Source organism: Cebus imitator, unplaced genomic scaffold (assembly GCF_001604975.1).
Source record: "Cebus imitator isolate Cc_AM_T3 unplaced genomic scaffold, Cebus_imitator-1.0 Scaffold217, whole genome shotgun sequence".
In the NCBI taxonomy this organism is placed as follows: domain Eukaryota; kingdom Metazoa; phylum Chordata; class Mammalia; order Primates; family Cebidae; genus Cebus; species Cebus imitator.
In genome coordinates, this window is record NW_016107532.1 from 2,976,693 (window position 1) to 2,989,138 (window position 12,446).

The 12,446-nt window shown below is 58.6% G+C and overlaps 1 protein-coding gene across 7 annotated transcripts in view; it reads right to left on the bottom strand.

The window, feature by feature from the left end:
• Positions 1-371: 371 nt before the first annotated feature.
• The window catches only part of FMNL1 (formin like 1), a 27,187-nt gene continuing 15,112 nt past the window's right edge, over positions 372-12,446 (bottom strand). For 5 of the 7 annotated variants that reach the window (XM_037745998.1, XM_037745997.1, XM_037745996.1 and 2 more), the window contains 20 exons: positions 11,551-11,659; positions 10,127-10,203; positions 9,856-9,949; positions 8,905-8,979; positions 8,479-8,589; positions 7,052-7,201; positions 6,442-6,543; positions 6,036-6,288; positions 5,518-5,805; positions 5,173-5,297; positions 4,330-4,532; positions 3,672-3,906; positions 3,453-3,521; positions 2,788-2,868; positions 2,579-2,708; positions 2,279-2,442; positions 1,966-2,067; positions 1,726-1,821; positions 1,369-1,489; positions 372-824 (listed from right to left, as the gene is read on the bottom strand). In XM_037745998.1, the coding sequence (XP_037601926.1) occupies positions 721-824; positions 1,369-1,489; positions 1,726-1,821; positions 1,966-2,067; positions 2,279-2,442; positions 2,579-2,708; positions 2,788-2,868; positions 3,453-3,521; positions 3,672-3,906; positions 4,330-4,532; positions 5,173-5,297; positions 5,518-5,805; positions 6,036-6,288; positions 6,442-6,543; positions 7,052-7,201; positions 8,479-8,589; positions 8,905-8,979; positions 9,856-9,949; positions 10,127-10,203; positions 11,551-11,659 (2,689 nt within the window). In that variant the 3' untranslated portion in view covers positions 372-720. Of the gene's footprint in view, positions 825-1,084; positions 1,185-1,368; positions 1,490-1,725; positions 1,822-1,965; positions 2,068-2,278; positions 2,443-2,578; positions 2,709-2,787; positions 2,869-3,452; positions 3,522-3,671; positions 3,907-4,329; positions 4,533-5,172; positions 5,298-5,517; positions 5,806-6,035; positions 6,289-6,441; positions 6,544-7,051; positions 7,202-8,478; positions 8,590-8,904; positions 8,980-9,855; positions 9,950-10,126; positions 10,204-11,550; positions 11,660-12,446 lie in introns of all 7 variants that reach the window. The other 2 variants (XM_017549314.2, XM_017549315.2) reach the window with 2 other exon arrangements.

Below are 12,446 nucleotides of genomic sequence, written 5' to 3' on the forward strand. Positions count from 1 at the left end.
TGGCGTCACTAAGTACTGGGCAGAGCGAAAAGAAAAGGGACCAGATGCCCAGGTAGGAGGCAGAACTGGCGCACACAGTGCGGGGCAGCCGGAAGAACTGCTGCGGGGTTGGCACGGCGGGTCTAATGTCAGCTGCCCGCTCGCCCCTGCGCTCGCCCCCTTCGGCCTCCAGCGGGGATCCTGGGCCAGACACCTGAGCCTCCGCGCCCCTCGAAGGGGGCTCCCTCCCCGACAACTCCACCGGAGAAGCAGCCCTTCTCCCCGGCGCCCGCTGGTTTGCAGAGGCCTGCCAAGAAGAGCTTGCACGAGTAAAGCGTTTGCTGAGCGAAACAGGCTGCGGGTGGCTGCGGCAGGCACGGAGCCGACGCTGATCTTTTGCAAACATCTTTATTAATCTCGTATAAAAATAAGGTCCATGGACGATCCTCGGGGCTGGGGCTTGAGGGGGCGAGGTGCACTTTATAAGTTACAGGCCAGGCTCCCGCTGAGGCTAAGTATGGCTATTTGGAGGGGGCTTTGGGATGAGTGCTGCAAGCAGCATTTGGGAGGAGGAGCGGGCGATGCTGCCCTCTGTGGCCAGAGGAGGATGCACCAGCCCATTTGAGGCGGGCCACAGCGAAGGAGGGGCTGCCCGGCCAGCCGAGCTGAGGACCACCTTCCTTGAGCCTCAGCCTGTCCACCGCCCCACACCCCTGCAGAATCCACCTGCAGAAATAGCGGCTACAGCGAGAGGTCGGAGGTGACCTGCAGCGGAGGGCCCGGGGGACGCCGGCGGGCACTGCGGCGGCCTGTGTCTGTGCGGATGTAGGGCTGGTTCCGCAGATCTGGCAGCCAAAGGAGACACATTTACCCTTCAGGAGTCTGCCCTGAGCTGGGAGCATCGCGCCAGGGCAACAAGCTCAGCCTCCTAAGGACTCAGATTGTGTGCACATGGAGGAGTACTGTTTATGTTTGCCAGAGCCCGGCCCGCCCCCCCGCCAAAACACATCCCAGCCATGCACTGGCCCAGGAGAAGGCAGCATGCCTCAGCTCCCTCAAGGGTCCCGGGGGCTGCATGGGATCAGAGGCCAGGTCATCTGGATACCTGAGGGGCTAGAGGGGCATCTCTTCTCCCAGGCTGGCCTCACAGAGGAGCCGGGATGTCCGCTTGCCGGTGCGGGCCGTGAAGGGCACCGTCTTGATCACTGAGCGGGGGCGGGGCAGGGCAGGGGATGGGAGGCAGGTGAAGGGGAGGAGAGAAAGGAAAAAGGAAAGAAAAAGTAGCAAGAGGCAGTGTGGCAGCCAGTCCCACAGAAGGTAGGGGATTGGGTCAGAAGACAGCATAGGACAGACTGAGGATAAGACCAAGGCCTGGCCAAGCCCTTTTACCTGTGATGATGTCTTCAATGGCCCCGTCACGGTCACTCTCATAAATGAGTGGCTCCTTCTGCTGCTTCCGTTTCAGCTCAGAGATGAGGTCCATCTGTGGCCGCCGGGCCTTGGGCGGTGACTAGGGGGAATTTATACCTCCAGCTCCAGGATGCCCCCACACCACCAAAACCCTGGAATATCTACCTGGTCCCCCACAGCAAGGACAGCTGCCTTGAGCAGAAGGAACCCTTTCCCATCCCAGGCTCCTGGGGCAGGGTCTGTCTGTAACAGTGAGGGTGTGAGGGTGGCACCAGAGGGTGATACGATGCCATGTGTCTCTGCAGCCCAGTACCTAGGCCAGGAGCAGCTGCCTACCTTGGGTGCTGAGGGCTCCCCTTTGCCAGGGGTGTCAGCGCCTGCCTCCTGGGCGGCAGCTTCTTTCTTCCACTGTTCCACCTCCTGCTCAGCTTTCTGCGGGCCGAGGCAGTCTCCATGAGGGTAGCCTTCCCTACTGCCCTACCCACCCCCTAAACAGAAGCAGCCCCACCACTTCACTGTCCATCGGAAAGGCTTCAGTGCCCTACAGGGCTCCCAGCCTGCCCCAGACCCGAATACCTTATAGGCCTTAATGAAGCGGCTGAAGAGGGAGAAGAACAGGCCCGGGGATGTGGTCTTGGGGTTCTCTCCAAAGTACTCCACCACGGAATCATAGGCCTCCTGTGGGCACAGCCTGTCAGTCCCCCAGCAGAGACTCTTGCAGCCTGTACCCCTTAGGACACTGACCATCTGATCCCAGCTCCCAGGCAGGGTAGCCCCTTGTTCCTGCTGCAGTCCCCCAAGGGGTCCCAGCAATAGCCACACCCCTCCAGGCTGGGCCACCTAGTGTTTCTACATCCCCCACCTCCAGGAGAGGCCAGCCCTGGTGCACCTGAGCTGTCTTGCTGTCTGCCAGCAGCTTGTCCATGGTGGGTGAGTTGGCCCTCAAGAACTCCTTGAGCACCACACAGTCATCCTGCCGCACAAACTCCCTCTGTGTCAACTCTAGGCCTCGCTGCAGAGAGCGCACATCCGCCAGAACACTGTCCAGGGACACTAGGCCAGGGATGAGGCGGTATCAGGTCAGTGAATCAGAGAGGCAGCCCCCCGACCAATTTAAAGCCCCCTAGCTTTCTCCCAACCGACCCCAGCCAACAGCCCTCTCCGCACCCAGGGACCTGTGTGCCCCCACCTGAGCCCGCCTTGTCCAGGAAGTGCAGGTCGCTGTGGAAGCCTGTGAGCTGCGGGTACTTCTCAGCAATGACCTTCACCAGGTAGTGCAGCAGCGTCTGCTTGCGGTCAGTCGACTTCATCTCCAACAGCTGCACAAGGACCTGTTATAAGCCACAGGCCACCAGCCAGTCCCCTGCCCCAGCCCCCAGGTTGGGGACCCCTCCTCACCGCATCCAGGCTCTGGAGTCGGAAGCCATAGGCTGCCCCACGCTTGCCACTGTTCATGTAGTTGCCAAAGGCCAGGACGATCTGGGAGAGGCAGGGGAGAGGCTCAGCAGGGTGCCAGGGCTGCGAACACCACTTGAGTATATCACACAAGGAGGAGAAAAGGTGGCAAGGAGCAGGCCCCACACCCTCAGCCCCCACTGTACTCCTGAACAGGCCCCTCAGAGCCACATCACATGTGCATGTGTATACACACAGGTCTCACACATGTGCACGGTTAGCACCATGGGCACACCCCATTTTGTCCTCCACTAGTCTGACCCAAAACTTGTTGTGCCAGCATCCCCTCCTAGGCTGTGTGGTCACTGCCTTTCCACCAGCCATTTCTACTGGCTCCTGGGCCCTCCACTGAGCAGGTGAGCTTGCTCTGCTACTTACAGAGCAAGCCTAAAGGGGGCTGAGCCCTTCGGCAGGGTCCCAGATGAGCTGCTACAGACACGGCTGCTGTGGCCATTCCCATTCACCGCCCACCTTAGATTTGTCCTTCTCAGCATGTTCATGAGAAGTGGGAACGTTATCTTGGTTGCACTGCAGGTAGGCAGGGCCTGGGTCTCCCTCTCACACTATCCAGAACAGGCAAGAGTGGGTCCCACCTCCTGGCCCCTCACCTCCAGGATCTGGCGGAGTTTGTCAGAGGACTTGATGGACATTGAGGCTGCAATGATGGCATTCAGTTGCTGGGGGTGGGATGGGGGAGGTAAGGTCAGCTGGTGCCTCCTCCATCTGGAGGCTCAAGTACTCCCAGGTTCCCCGCTGCAGCCCGGGCTGGGAGCTGCCTCCTGCCCATCCCCACCCAGGCCACACCACCCTGCCCGCTCCGCCCACACCGGCATGAGCAGCTGGGCTGTGTCCGGGAAGTTGCCCAGGAAGGTGAGTGTGGTCATGCGCTCCGACAGGCGCGGGATGCGGCTGAAGTGCAGCATGAAGCGGTCCTCCTCTGACAGCTCCTCCACGGGCCGCTTCTCCTGCTCAAAGCGGGCAATGAGGCTGCGCTCATACTCCGTAGGCAGGAAGCGCATCAACAGCTCCAGGAAGTCCAGGCCCAGAGCCTGTAGGTCATACCTGTGGGAGGAAGGGGAGGGGAGAGTGGGCATCACCCATACCCACCGGTCCCTGGGAGCAGGGCTACCCCTGCCTTGATTGAATAAATGAATTTCAGTATTTTCTATTTGCCAACAGCTTCAGAGAGCAAGAGGTAGGAATGCAGAGAAACTAGGAGCTGCAAAGCCAGGGTTGCCATCGTACATCAGTGTAAATCCCACAGCCTGGGTCCTCACAGCTAGGCAAAGAGGCAGGAAGTGGGATGTCCTAATGTAGGCATGGACTCAGTTTTCTCCACCTTAAAATGGGGACAAGGTTCCTGGACCAGGGTTGGAATGAAGCTTGATGAAAGAGCTCATCACTGAGGCTTTTACTAGGATCTGCCTGACAACCCTCCCTAGCAGAGGGGCTGGGCTGCCCGAAGCCCAGGGCAGGGACACTCACGCCTCAATGGCCTGGCAGATGCGCTCGGCCCCCAGGTTGCCCTTCCGCAGTGTGATGGCCAAGTTCTTGGCCCGGTTGGCCTCAATGAGTGTCGCCTTGCTGGGGGCCTTCTGGGCCGCCTTACTCTTGAGAGCACTGATGTCCAGGCTGGGGCCTTGGGACTTGGTCTTGAACTGTTCCTCAAAGTCACTCATGTCCAGCTCCTGAGGGTACAGGGTGTGGAGGTGGAGCTGGGTGGGGCTGAGGGCTGGCACTCTCATGGCTGAGCACGGTGCTGGAGCCACCCATCCATCTGGCCCTGACCAGGCCACCAGCAAAGAACCAGTAATGCAGCCTGACCACAAGCCCTGATGGGAAGCCCAGGGAGCCTGGAGGAGGAGGGCTGCCCAACCCCGAGACCCAGACTTGGCGCCATGAGAGCCAAAGGAAGAGCTGAACTGGCCAGTGGTCAAAAGGGGAAGAAAAGGACATTCCAGGCAGAGGGAACAGATAGAACAAGGGCAACAATGGTCTGGAGGCAAGACAACACATCATTTTCGAAAACTGGAAGTGGAATCAGTGGGGCTGAAGCCTTAGTTGTCTGTGGGAAAGCGGAAGGAAGGAGGCCTGGAGGCAGAAGGAGGCAGGTGTGGGGTGCCTGCATGGAGGACGAAAAGGCATGGGCAGGCAGGATTCTGCCTGTTAGAGGTACCAGTCAGTCTGGCTTCATGCCTATCCCTGTGCCTCCACCTCCTCATCTGTGAAATGGCATGGAGGAAATGACCACCCCCAGTGCCCGGCATGATCCAGGCAAGTCCCCTCTTCCTCCAGTGCCGACATTCTGAGCCAGGCAGGGCCACTCACCTGCAGCACCTTCTCATCGTTGAGCTCTGTGAAGACAGTGCCCGTGATCTGGCTGGGCTTCAGCGCCACCCAGTTCAAGAGTGGCATTCGGAACTTGGTCTGGATGGGCTTCTTGGCCTTCAGTCCTGAGATGGGAGGTGGGGGTGGGGGTTGGGGGGGGTGGGGGGAGTGGTGAGCGCTGGGGGTACGGGCGGAGGGGGGGGAACCTGAGCCCAGGGAGAGCTGATGGGGCAAGCAGGAGGCAGCAAGAGGCCCCCAGACAGAGGACCCTGGAGGACACTCAGGCCCAGGTCCTTTCCTCCTTCTCCCCCCAGCACCGGGCCCACGGTGGTCCACTCCACTCACCTGGGCCCAACTCTGAGCCTGGTCCTCCTAAGGCATCAGAGGGACCTCCCGGAGGCGGCGGCGGCGGTGGCACCGGCCCATCAGTGCCAGGAGGTGGTGGCGGTGGTGGGGGTGGGGGCGGCAGGTCTCCCGGCAGCGGTGGCGCTGGCGGGGGCTCTGGGCTGCCTGGGAGGGGCGGGGCCTGTGGGGGTGCCGGGGGCGGGGCTTCCTGCGGGGAGGGGAAGCCGGGCAGTGGGGGCGGCGGCGGCGGCGCTGCTCCAGGAGCCGGCTCTGCGGCAGGTGCGAAATCTGAGCCGGCGAGGGCGGAGCGGGGTTGGGGGGGGTGTCGGGGGGGAGACGCAAGTCAGCTCCCGGGCTTGGGTGGGCTCCTCTCCGCGTCCCCTCTCTACGCATGCGCTCCTCCCTGAGCCAAACCTACAATCCAAACCTCCCTCGCCCAACTCTGCCCGCCACAGATGCCCCCGGGCTCCCCTCCAGACCCTGCCCTGCATCCCCGGCAGCCTGAAGCTCCTGTGCACCTGGGCTGGGGGAGCCGGTGGGCACCCCCGGAGTCGAAGCATCACCGCCGCTCGGAGTTGCCACAGCGACGGGAAGGATCTCGATGGAGATAGCATCCCCGGGCCCCCGCAGGATACGGATTAACCCCTTCTCCTCCAGTTCCTCCACCTTCAGCTCCAGGGCCGAGGGCCGCGTCAGGGCAGCGGGAGGCACTTTCTCAGGCTCAGGCGGACGCCTGGAGGCGCCCATGGCGGTCGCTTCGCTGAAGCGCTCCTGCGAGCCCCACAGGAGCGGTCAGTGCCCACCAGCAGGCTCCTTGGCACCGAGCCCCCATCCTCTTCCCGGGGAGGAGGGAGATGTCAAGCCTAGCAGACGCAACTGGCCTATTCTTGGGAGCCCGGCCCACCCCTCACCTCCCAGCCTCACCCGCAGGGTCTCCAACTCCTTGCGCGCCTGGCTTAGCTGTTTTTCCAGTTCCGCAATTTTGGCCATGGATTCGTTCTCCGCGTCCCGAAGCCGCTCTGTCAGCTGTAGCACCGGCACATGGTGAGCTCCGACCCGCAGCCCGGCACTGGCACCGCCGGTGAGGGGGCGGCATCAGGCATGCCTGCCTGGAAGACTGGGGGAGGCTCCCAGATCCGCTCAGCCCAGGTGCCAAGGGTGGGCCGAGCCTGGCACTCGAGCCCAAGCAAATAAGGAGGGGAAACCAAGGCACCAGTGATGCGGGAGGAGGAGACTGAGCTGGGAGGGGCCCCAGTTCAGTTCACCTGGGGTCTGAGCCTGGGTAGAGGAGGGGCCTGCCGTCCTCCCACATCCAGCGCAGCGAGGACGTTCACGCACACTTATTGAGAAAGACACCCAACAGATTCAGGCTTTGGATGCAGGCCAGGCTCTGAGATCAGGCAGCCAGCACCTCCAATGCACAGCTAGAACAGTGCCTGCTGCCCAGTGCCCAATGCCCATGCCCGCGTGGCCCTGTGGCCCGAGTGCCCTGTGGGCCTATGATGTGGGGTCGGGGGTCCGGACCAGCTCTCACCAGCGCCACCTGCTCCTGCAGCTCCTCCATGTGCTCCAGCACAGCGTTCTTGGTCTCCGTGTCCTCCAGCAGCGCTCCCACATCAAAAACATTGTCCAGGTACGCCTGGATCTGCACCTGCAACTTGTCGCTCTCGGTGAGCCGAAGCCTCTGTCCCCAGATGGAAGGAGCAGGGTGAGGCCAGGTATGTGTGCGGGGGGATGTTTCCAAGCTCCCCCCACCACTACCACCCAGAGGAAGGGACCTGAGCCCTAGCCTACTTTTTCTTCATTTTTTAAGATACAGTTCACATATCATAAAATTTATTTTAAAGTATACAATTCAGTCATTCTTAGTATAGCCACAAGGTTGTGCAACCATCACCATTAACTAATTCCAGAACATTTTCATCAGCCCAAAAAGAAACCCTACAGGCATCAGCCATCACTCGCCATTCTCTCCTCCCCCAGTCGTTGGCAACCACTAATATACTTTCTATCTTTATGGATTTACCCGTTTCATATAAACCAATCATAGATAGCCAGGCAAGGTAGCTCATGCCTGTAATCCCAGCACTGTGAGAGGCTGAGGCAGGCGGATCACCTGATGTCAGGAGTTCAAGACCAGCCTGGCTAACATGGTGAAACCCCGTCTCTACTAAAAATACAAAAATTAACTGGGTGTGGTGGCAGGCACCTGTTATCCCAGCTACTCGGGAGGCAGAGGTTGCAGTGAGCCAAGATCGTGCCACTGCACTCCAGCCTGGGTGACAGAGCGAGACTCTGTCTCACAAAAAAAGAAGAAGAAAAATCCATAATAATAGAGTATGTGACCTTTTGTGTCTGGCTTCTTTCACTTAGCACGTTTTCAAGGCTCACCCATGTTGTAGCACATGTCAATATGCTACAAGCCCCTCCTCCAGGAAACCTCCCAAAGGAAGCAGGGAAGGAGCTGCAGCTTCTCTGCTCAGGCTGGGCCAGGAAGCACCGAGCTGCTCTGCCCACCTTCCCCAGGGCAGGGACCTTCTCCACGTCCTGAGCCCATCCAGCATGAGCCAACTCCTGCTTCCACCCTGTATCCCTGGGTTCCCTGTTACGTGCTGGAGTCAGAGCACCTGTCTGAGGCTGGTGCTCCCATAGCCAGACCCTGGGCCACCTTGACCTGTGCCAGTGCCTGCAAAAACAGCTCCGTACACTGAGGGCCTGGTATGTGCCAGGCACTGGTTTATGCATTTAGAGTCGAGATTATCGTCTATGATTCTCCTATTCGACAGATGACAAAACTGACACTGAGAGAGAGAAAGAGACCTATCCAAGGTCACACGGCAGAAAATGGCAGAGCCAGGATTTAAACCCAGGCCTGGCTGACCCCAGCACCCATGCTGCTAACCACTCAGCTGTACTCTGTGGTGGGCAGCTGATTAAGTCTGGGGGTAGTACAGGGCTCACCTCCAAGTACAGGTCCAGGCCCAAGTGGGTGAACTCATATTGCAGGAAGACGCGGAAGTTCATGTTCTCCACCGAGTGTACCACGATATTGATGAACTGCATGCAGGCCACCTGGGGGCAGGGACGCGGCACAGCTGTGATCCTCTAGGTGGGGGGTGCTCAGTGCCTGTCACCTCCACTTACTCCAAGCCTCCATCCTTCTCCACAGTTCTCACTCCACCCACTCCCTGCTCTGGCCTGCCCAGTATTTTACCTCCATGTCCCCCGAGTCCAGCCCCCTGAAGCATCCACCCTTCCCCCATTGAGCACTCAGTTCTTATGGCTTTGCTGGGGCAGAGCCCAGTGTCTAGCACCCAGGACCCTAGCTGCTCCCTGCACCCAAGAAGGCCTGGCCCAGGCCTCGGGCTGCTGGGCTCCTGAGCTCACCATGAAGTCAATGTTGCTGTCCTCATTCCGGAAATATTCCATCAGCTTTTCAAAGCGGTGCTGCTCCCCGCACACCTGGGTAAGGAGAATGGCTCCGCTGAGGCCCAGTGACACATGCCCTAACCTACCTCCTGCTGCCATGCCTGTGCTTCAACAAGCTCCTCTCCAGTTCATTCTAAGTTGGGCCATGTCACTCTTCTGCTCAAAACTTCCACTCCCTCTCAACCTCACACCCCGCCTGAACTTTTCCACTCTGGCCACACTGGCATCCTGGCACAGTCGCACCCCAGGCCCTTTGCACTTGCTGTTCCAACTGCCTGGCATGCTCTCACTCCCATGCCAAGTCCCCTGCTTCCTTCCCAGCTTTGCTCAAATCTCACCGGCTCAGTGAGGCCTTCCCTGACCACCCTGCAACCCGTTCCCCTCCTGCTGCAACATTGCTGGCATTTTCCCACAGCCTTTATCATTTCCTAACACACTGTGTCATTTGCTCATTTATAATATTTCTGTCCTTCCCTGTCCTGTTTCCTTTGTTCACTGGTGTGTCCCAGTGCCCTGTTCCTGACACATAGTAGGCACTCAGTAAATAGTCATTAAAGGAATGAATGAAGACACCCTGTCTTACGCATCACATCCCACACATCTACTCCTTGTAAGCCTGTTAGCCAGAGTCCACAGCTCCCAGAGGCGTGGACCAAGGCTCATTTGGATCCGGCAAGGCTGAGTGAGAGGTTCAGCAGGTCCCTGTAGTTGTCCCTACCCCTACCCAGGTGGTGCCCCTACCTGACCCTGCACCTTCCTTTCAAAACTTCCCCATCCCAGATTGTCCTCTGCGTTCCCCAAATGCCAACCCAATGTTCCCAGCTGCCTCCAGCAGAGGCCACCACTGCCAACAACAGGACTCCAAGCAACAGTAGGGGAAGCGCATGTTTGGGTGAGGGACTCCAGTACCTCCTTGAAGTTGTCAAAGGCGGCAAGGATGATGTCGTGTCCCCCCCGCACCAGGCACACAGCAGCCAGCAGCTCCAGCACCAGAGCCTTGGTTCTGGAGAGAGAAGGGGCATGTTGTCCCTTGAGAACAGGCAGGACCCGAAGCAAGGGTGGGCACAGGCCTGGCTAGGAGGAGCATAAGGGGTGCGGAATGAGCCCCTGGGACCTTAAGCAAGGGGCTGAGTGGGAGAAGACTCTAAATATGGAGAAAGGTTCGGGGCCTGGACCTCACCTGGGGTTCTTGTTGTTGAGGCTCAGAGCAATCTCATTGACACAGGCTGGGTGGTTCATGACAAGGCTGAAACCAGACTGGGAAGAAAGCAGAGGTCAGTGCCTCCAGGAAGGCCCCCCGGGACTTCCAGCACCCCCAGCAGAATCGGCACTGCGCCACGCTGATTTTTAACTGCCCTCGAGTTTAGGATGTTCTTCATATTAAACCACAACTTCTGTGGCCTCCAAAACCTGGCCTTTTTTTTTTTTTTTTTTTTGAGATGGAATCTTTCTCTGTCACCCAGGCTGGAGCGCAGTGGCGCCATCTCAGCTCACGGCAACCTCTGCCTCCTGGGTTCAAGTGATTCTCCTGCCTCAGCTTCCTGTGCAGCCGGGATTACAGGCGCCTGCTACCACACCCAACTAATTTTTTTTGGTATTTGTTTTTTTCAGTAGAGACAGGCTTTCACCATATAGGCCGGGCTGGTCTCAAATTCCTGACTTCAGGCAATCTGCCTGCCTCAGCCTCCCAAAGTGCTGGGATCACAGGCATGAGCCACTGTGCCTGGCCTGCCTTTATTTGTTTGTTTTGAGACGGAGTCTTGCTGTGTCTCCCAGGCCAGAGTGCAATGGCGCAATCTCAGCTCACTGCTACCTCCGCCTCCCAGGTTCAAGCGATTCTCCTGCCTCAGAACTCCCCAGTAGCTGGGGTTATAGGTACCTGCCACTGCACCCAGCTCTTTTTGTATGTTTTAGTAGAGACAGGATTTCACCATGTTGGCCAGGCTGGTCTCAAACTCTTGACCTCAGGTGATCCATTTGCTTTGGCCTCCCAAAGTGCTGGGATTATAGGCATGAGCCACCACGCCTGGACTATTTTTTTAAATTTTCATAGAGACGGGGTCTTGATATGTTGCCCAGGCTAATCTCGAATTCCTGGGTTCAAGCAATCCTCCCACTTCATCCTCCCAAAGTGCTGGGATTACAGGCATGAGCCACCACACCTGGCCCTTTTTAAATACTTTGTGTTTCCAAAAGCCAGTGTCAGGCACCTTGGACACCGTGAGGCTGGCTTAAAGCCTGGCTGAGTGAAGGAGGACCCAGCTTCACCAATCAGCCCTCCAAATGAATCAACCCCGAGGTTGCTCTCCCCTGGCCCTCTGTCCAGCCCTTCTTGGTAGGCATGCCCAGTCCCTATGTGAGGCTCCTCCACGCCCCAGCCATGGGCAGAGGTACTCAGAGAACCTGACAGATGCAGCAAAAACAGGGGCTTCCCCTCAAGACTCATCAGCCTTAAAAGCCCAAGCCAACAGCTCAGATGCCCAAGATCCCCAGCGTGGCAGAGGGTAAAAGGACAGTGGATCCCAGCACCTTGGCAGCTTGTGTAGCCCCCGGTGGGGACCGGCTGGGATCCCTAGTCCCCCAGTCCCATGTCCCCCAGCCAACCTGGTAGTTCATGATGGCTCGTAGGCACATAATGCAGACATGGACGTCGTCCTTCTGGCTGACGATGCGGGAATTCCTCAGGGCCTTCCTGCTGTGGGCTGGGGTCAGCCTGGGGGGTGGCATGGAGGAGGCAGTGGGGGTCAGAGTGAGCCCCAGCTTCCTGTTCCCCCACCACTCAGATGGCCTTTGGGGTAAGAGGAGGCACAACTGGAACCTGACGGTACCATATCCCATCTACTCAACCAAAGAGGCTGGCTGAGGGCAGGCAGGCTTCCTCAGTCCTTAGACCTGGGGTCTGGCACATCCCCCCTTGAAGGAGAGGGGATATGGAAGCAAAGACCCTTCCCAGCGACTTGGTGGGGAGAGGGTCTACAGAAGGAAGAGACATGGGAAGGATCGCCACAAGGTGGCACTCATGGCCACTTGGGGTTCATCTTGCAATGTGAGAGGCAGATCTGAATTCCCACTGCCAGGGTCTGGGAGCATCCCAGCTCACCGTTTACTAGACGAGTCACTTAATCTCCCTTCCCCTCCCTTCCTAGGAATGCTAACAATGGTACCTTCCTGTCAGGGTTGTTGGGACTATGAAAGGGCCTTAGAACAGTGCCTGGCACATAGTAAGTGCTACATGACTGTACCCCCCATTCTTCCCCAACAAGTGGGTGATGTTTTCATTGCTGCCGAACTGCCAGCTGGGACCTCCACATGTCAGTCTCCCTGACCATCCTGTCACATTCCCAGTGTCACCAGGAGGCCCCGCCTTCACCTGGCTGAGGGCTCCCCTCCTCCTGCCACGTCATCCTTTCTCGTCATTGTGCTAATATGCCGGAGTCTTCATTCATGCTGTTCCTTCTGCCTGAAATGCCCTTCCCTGTCCCCATGGCTGCATGTAAAGC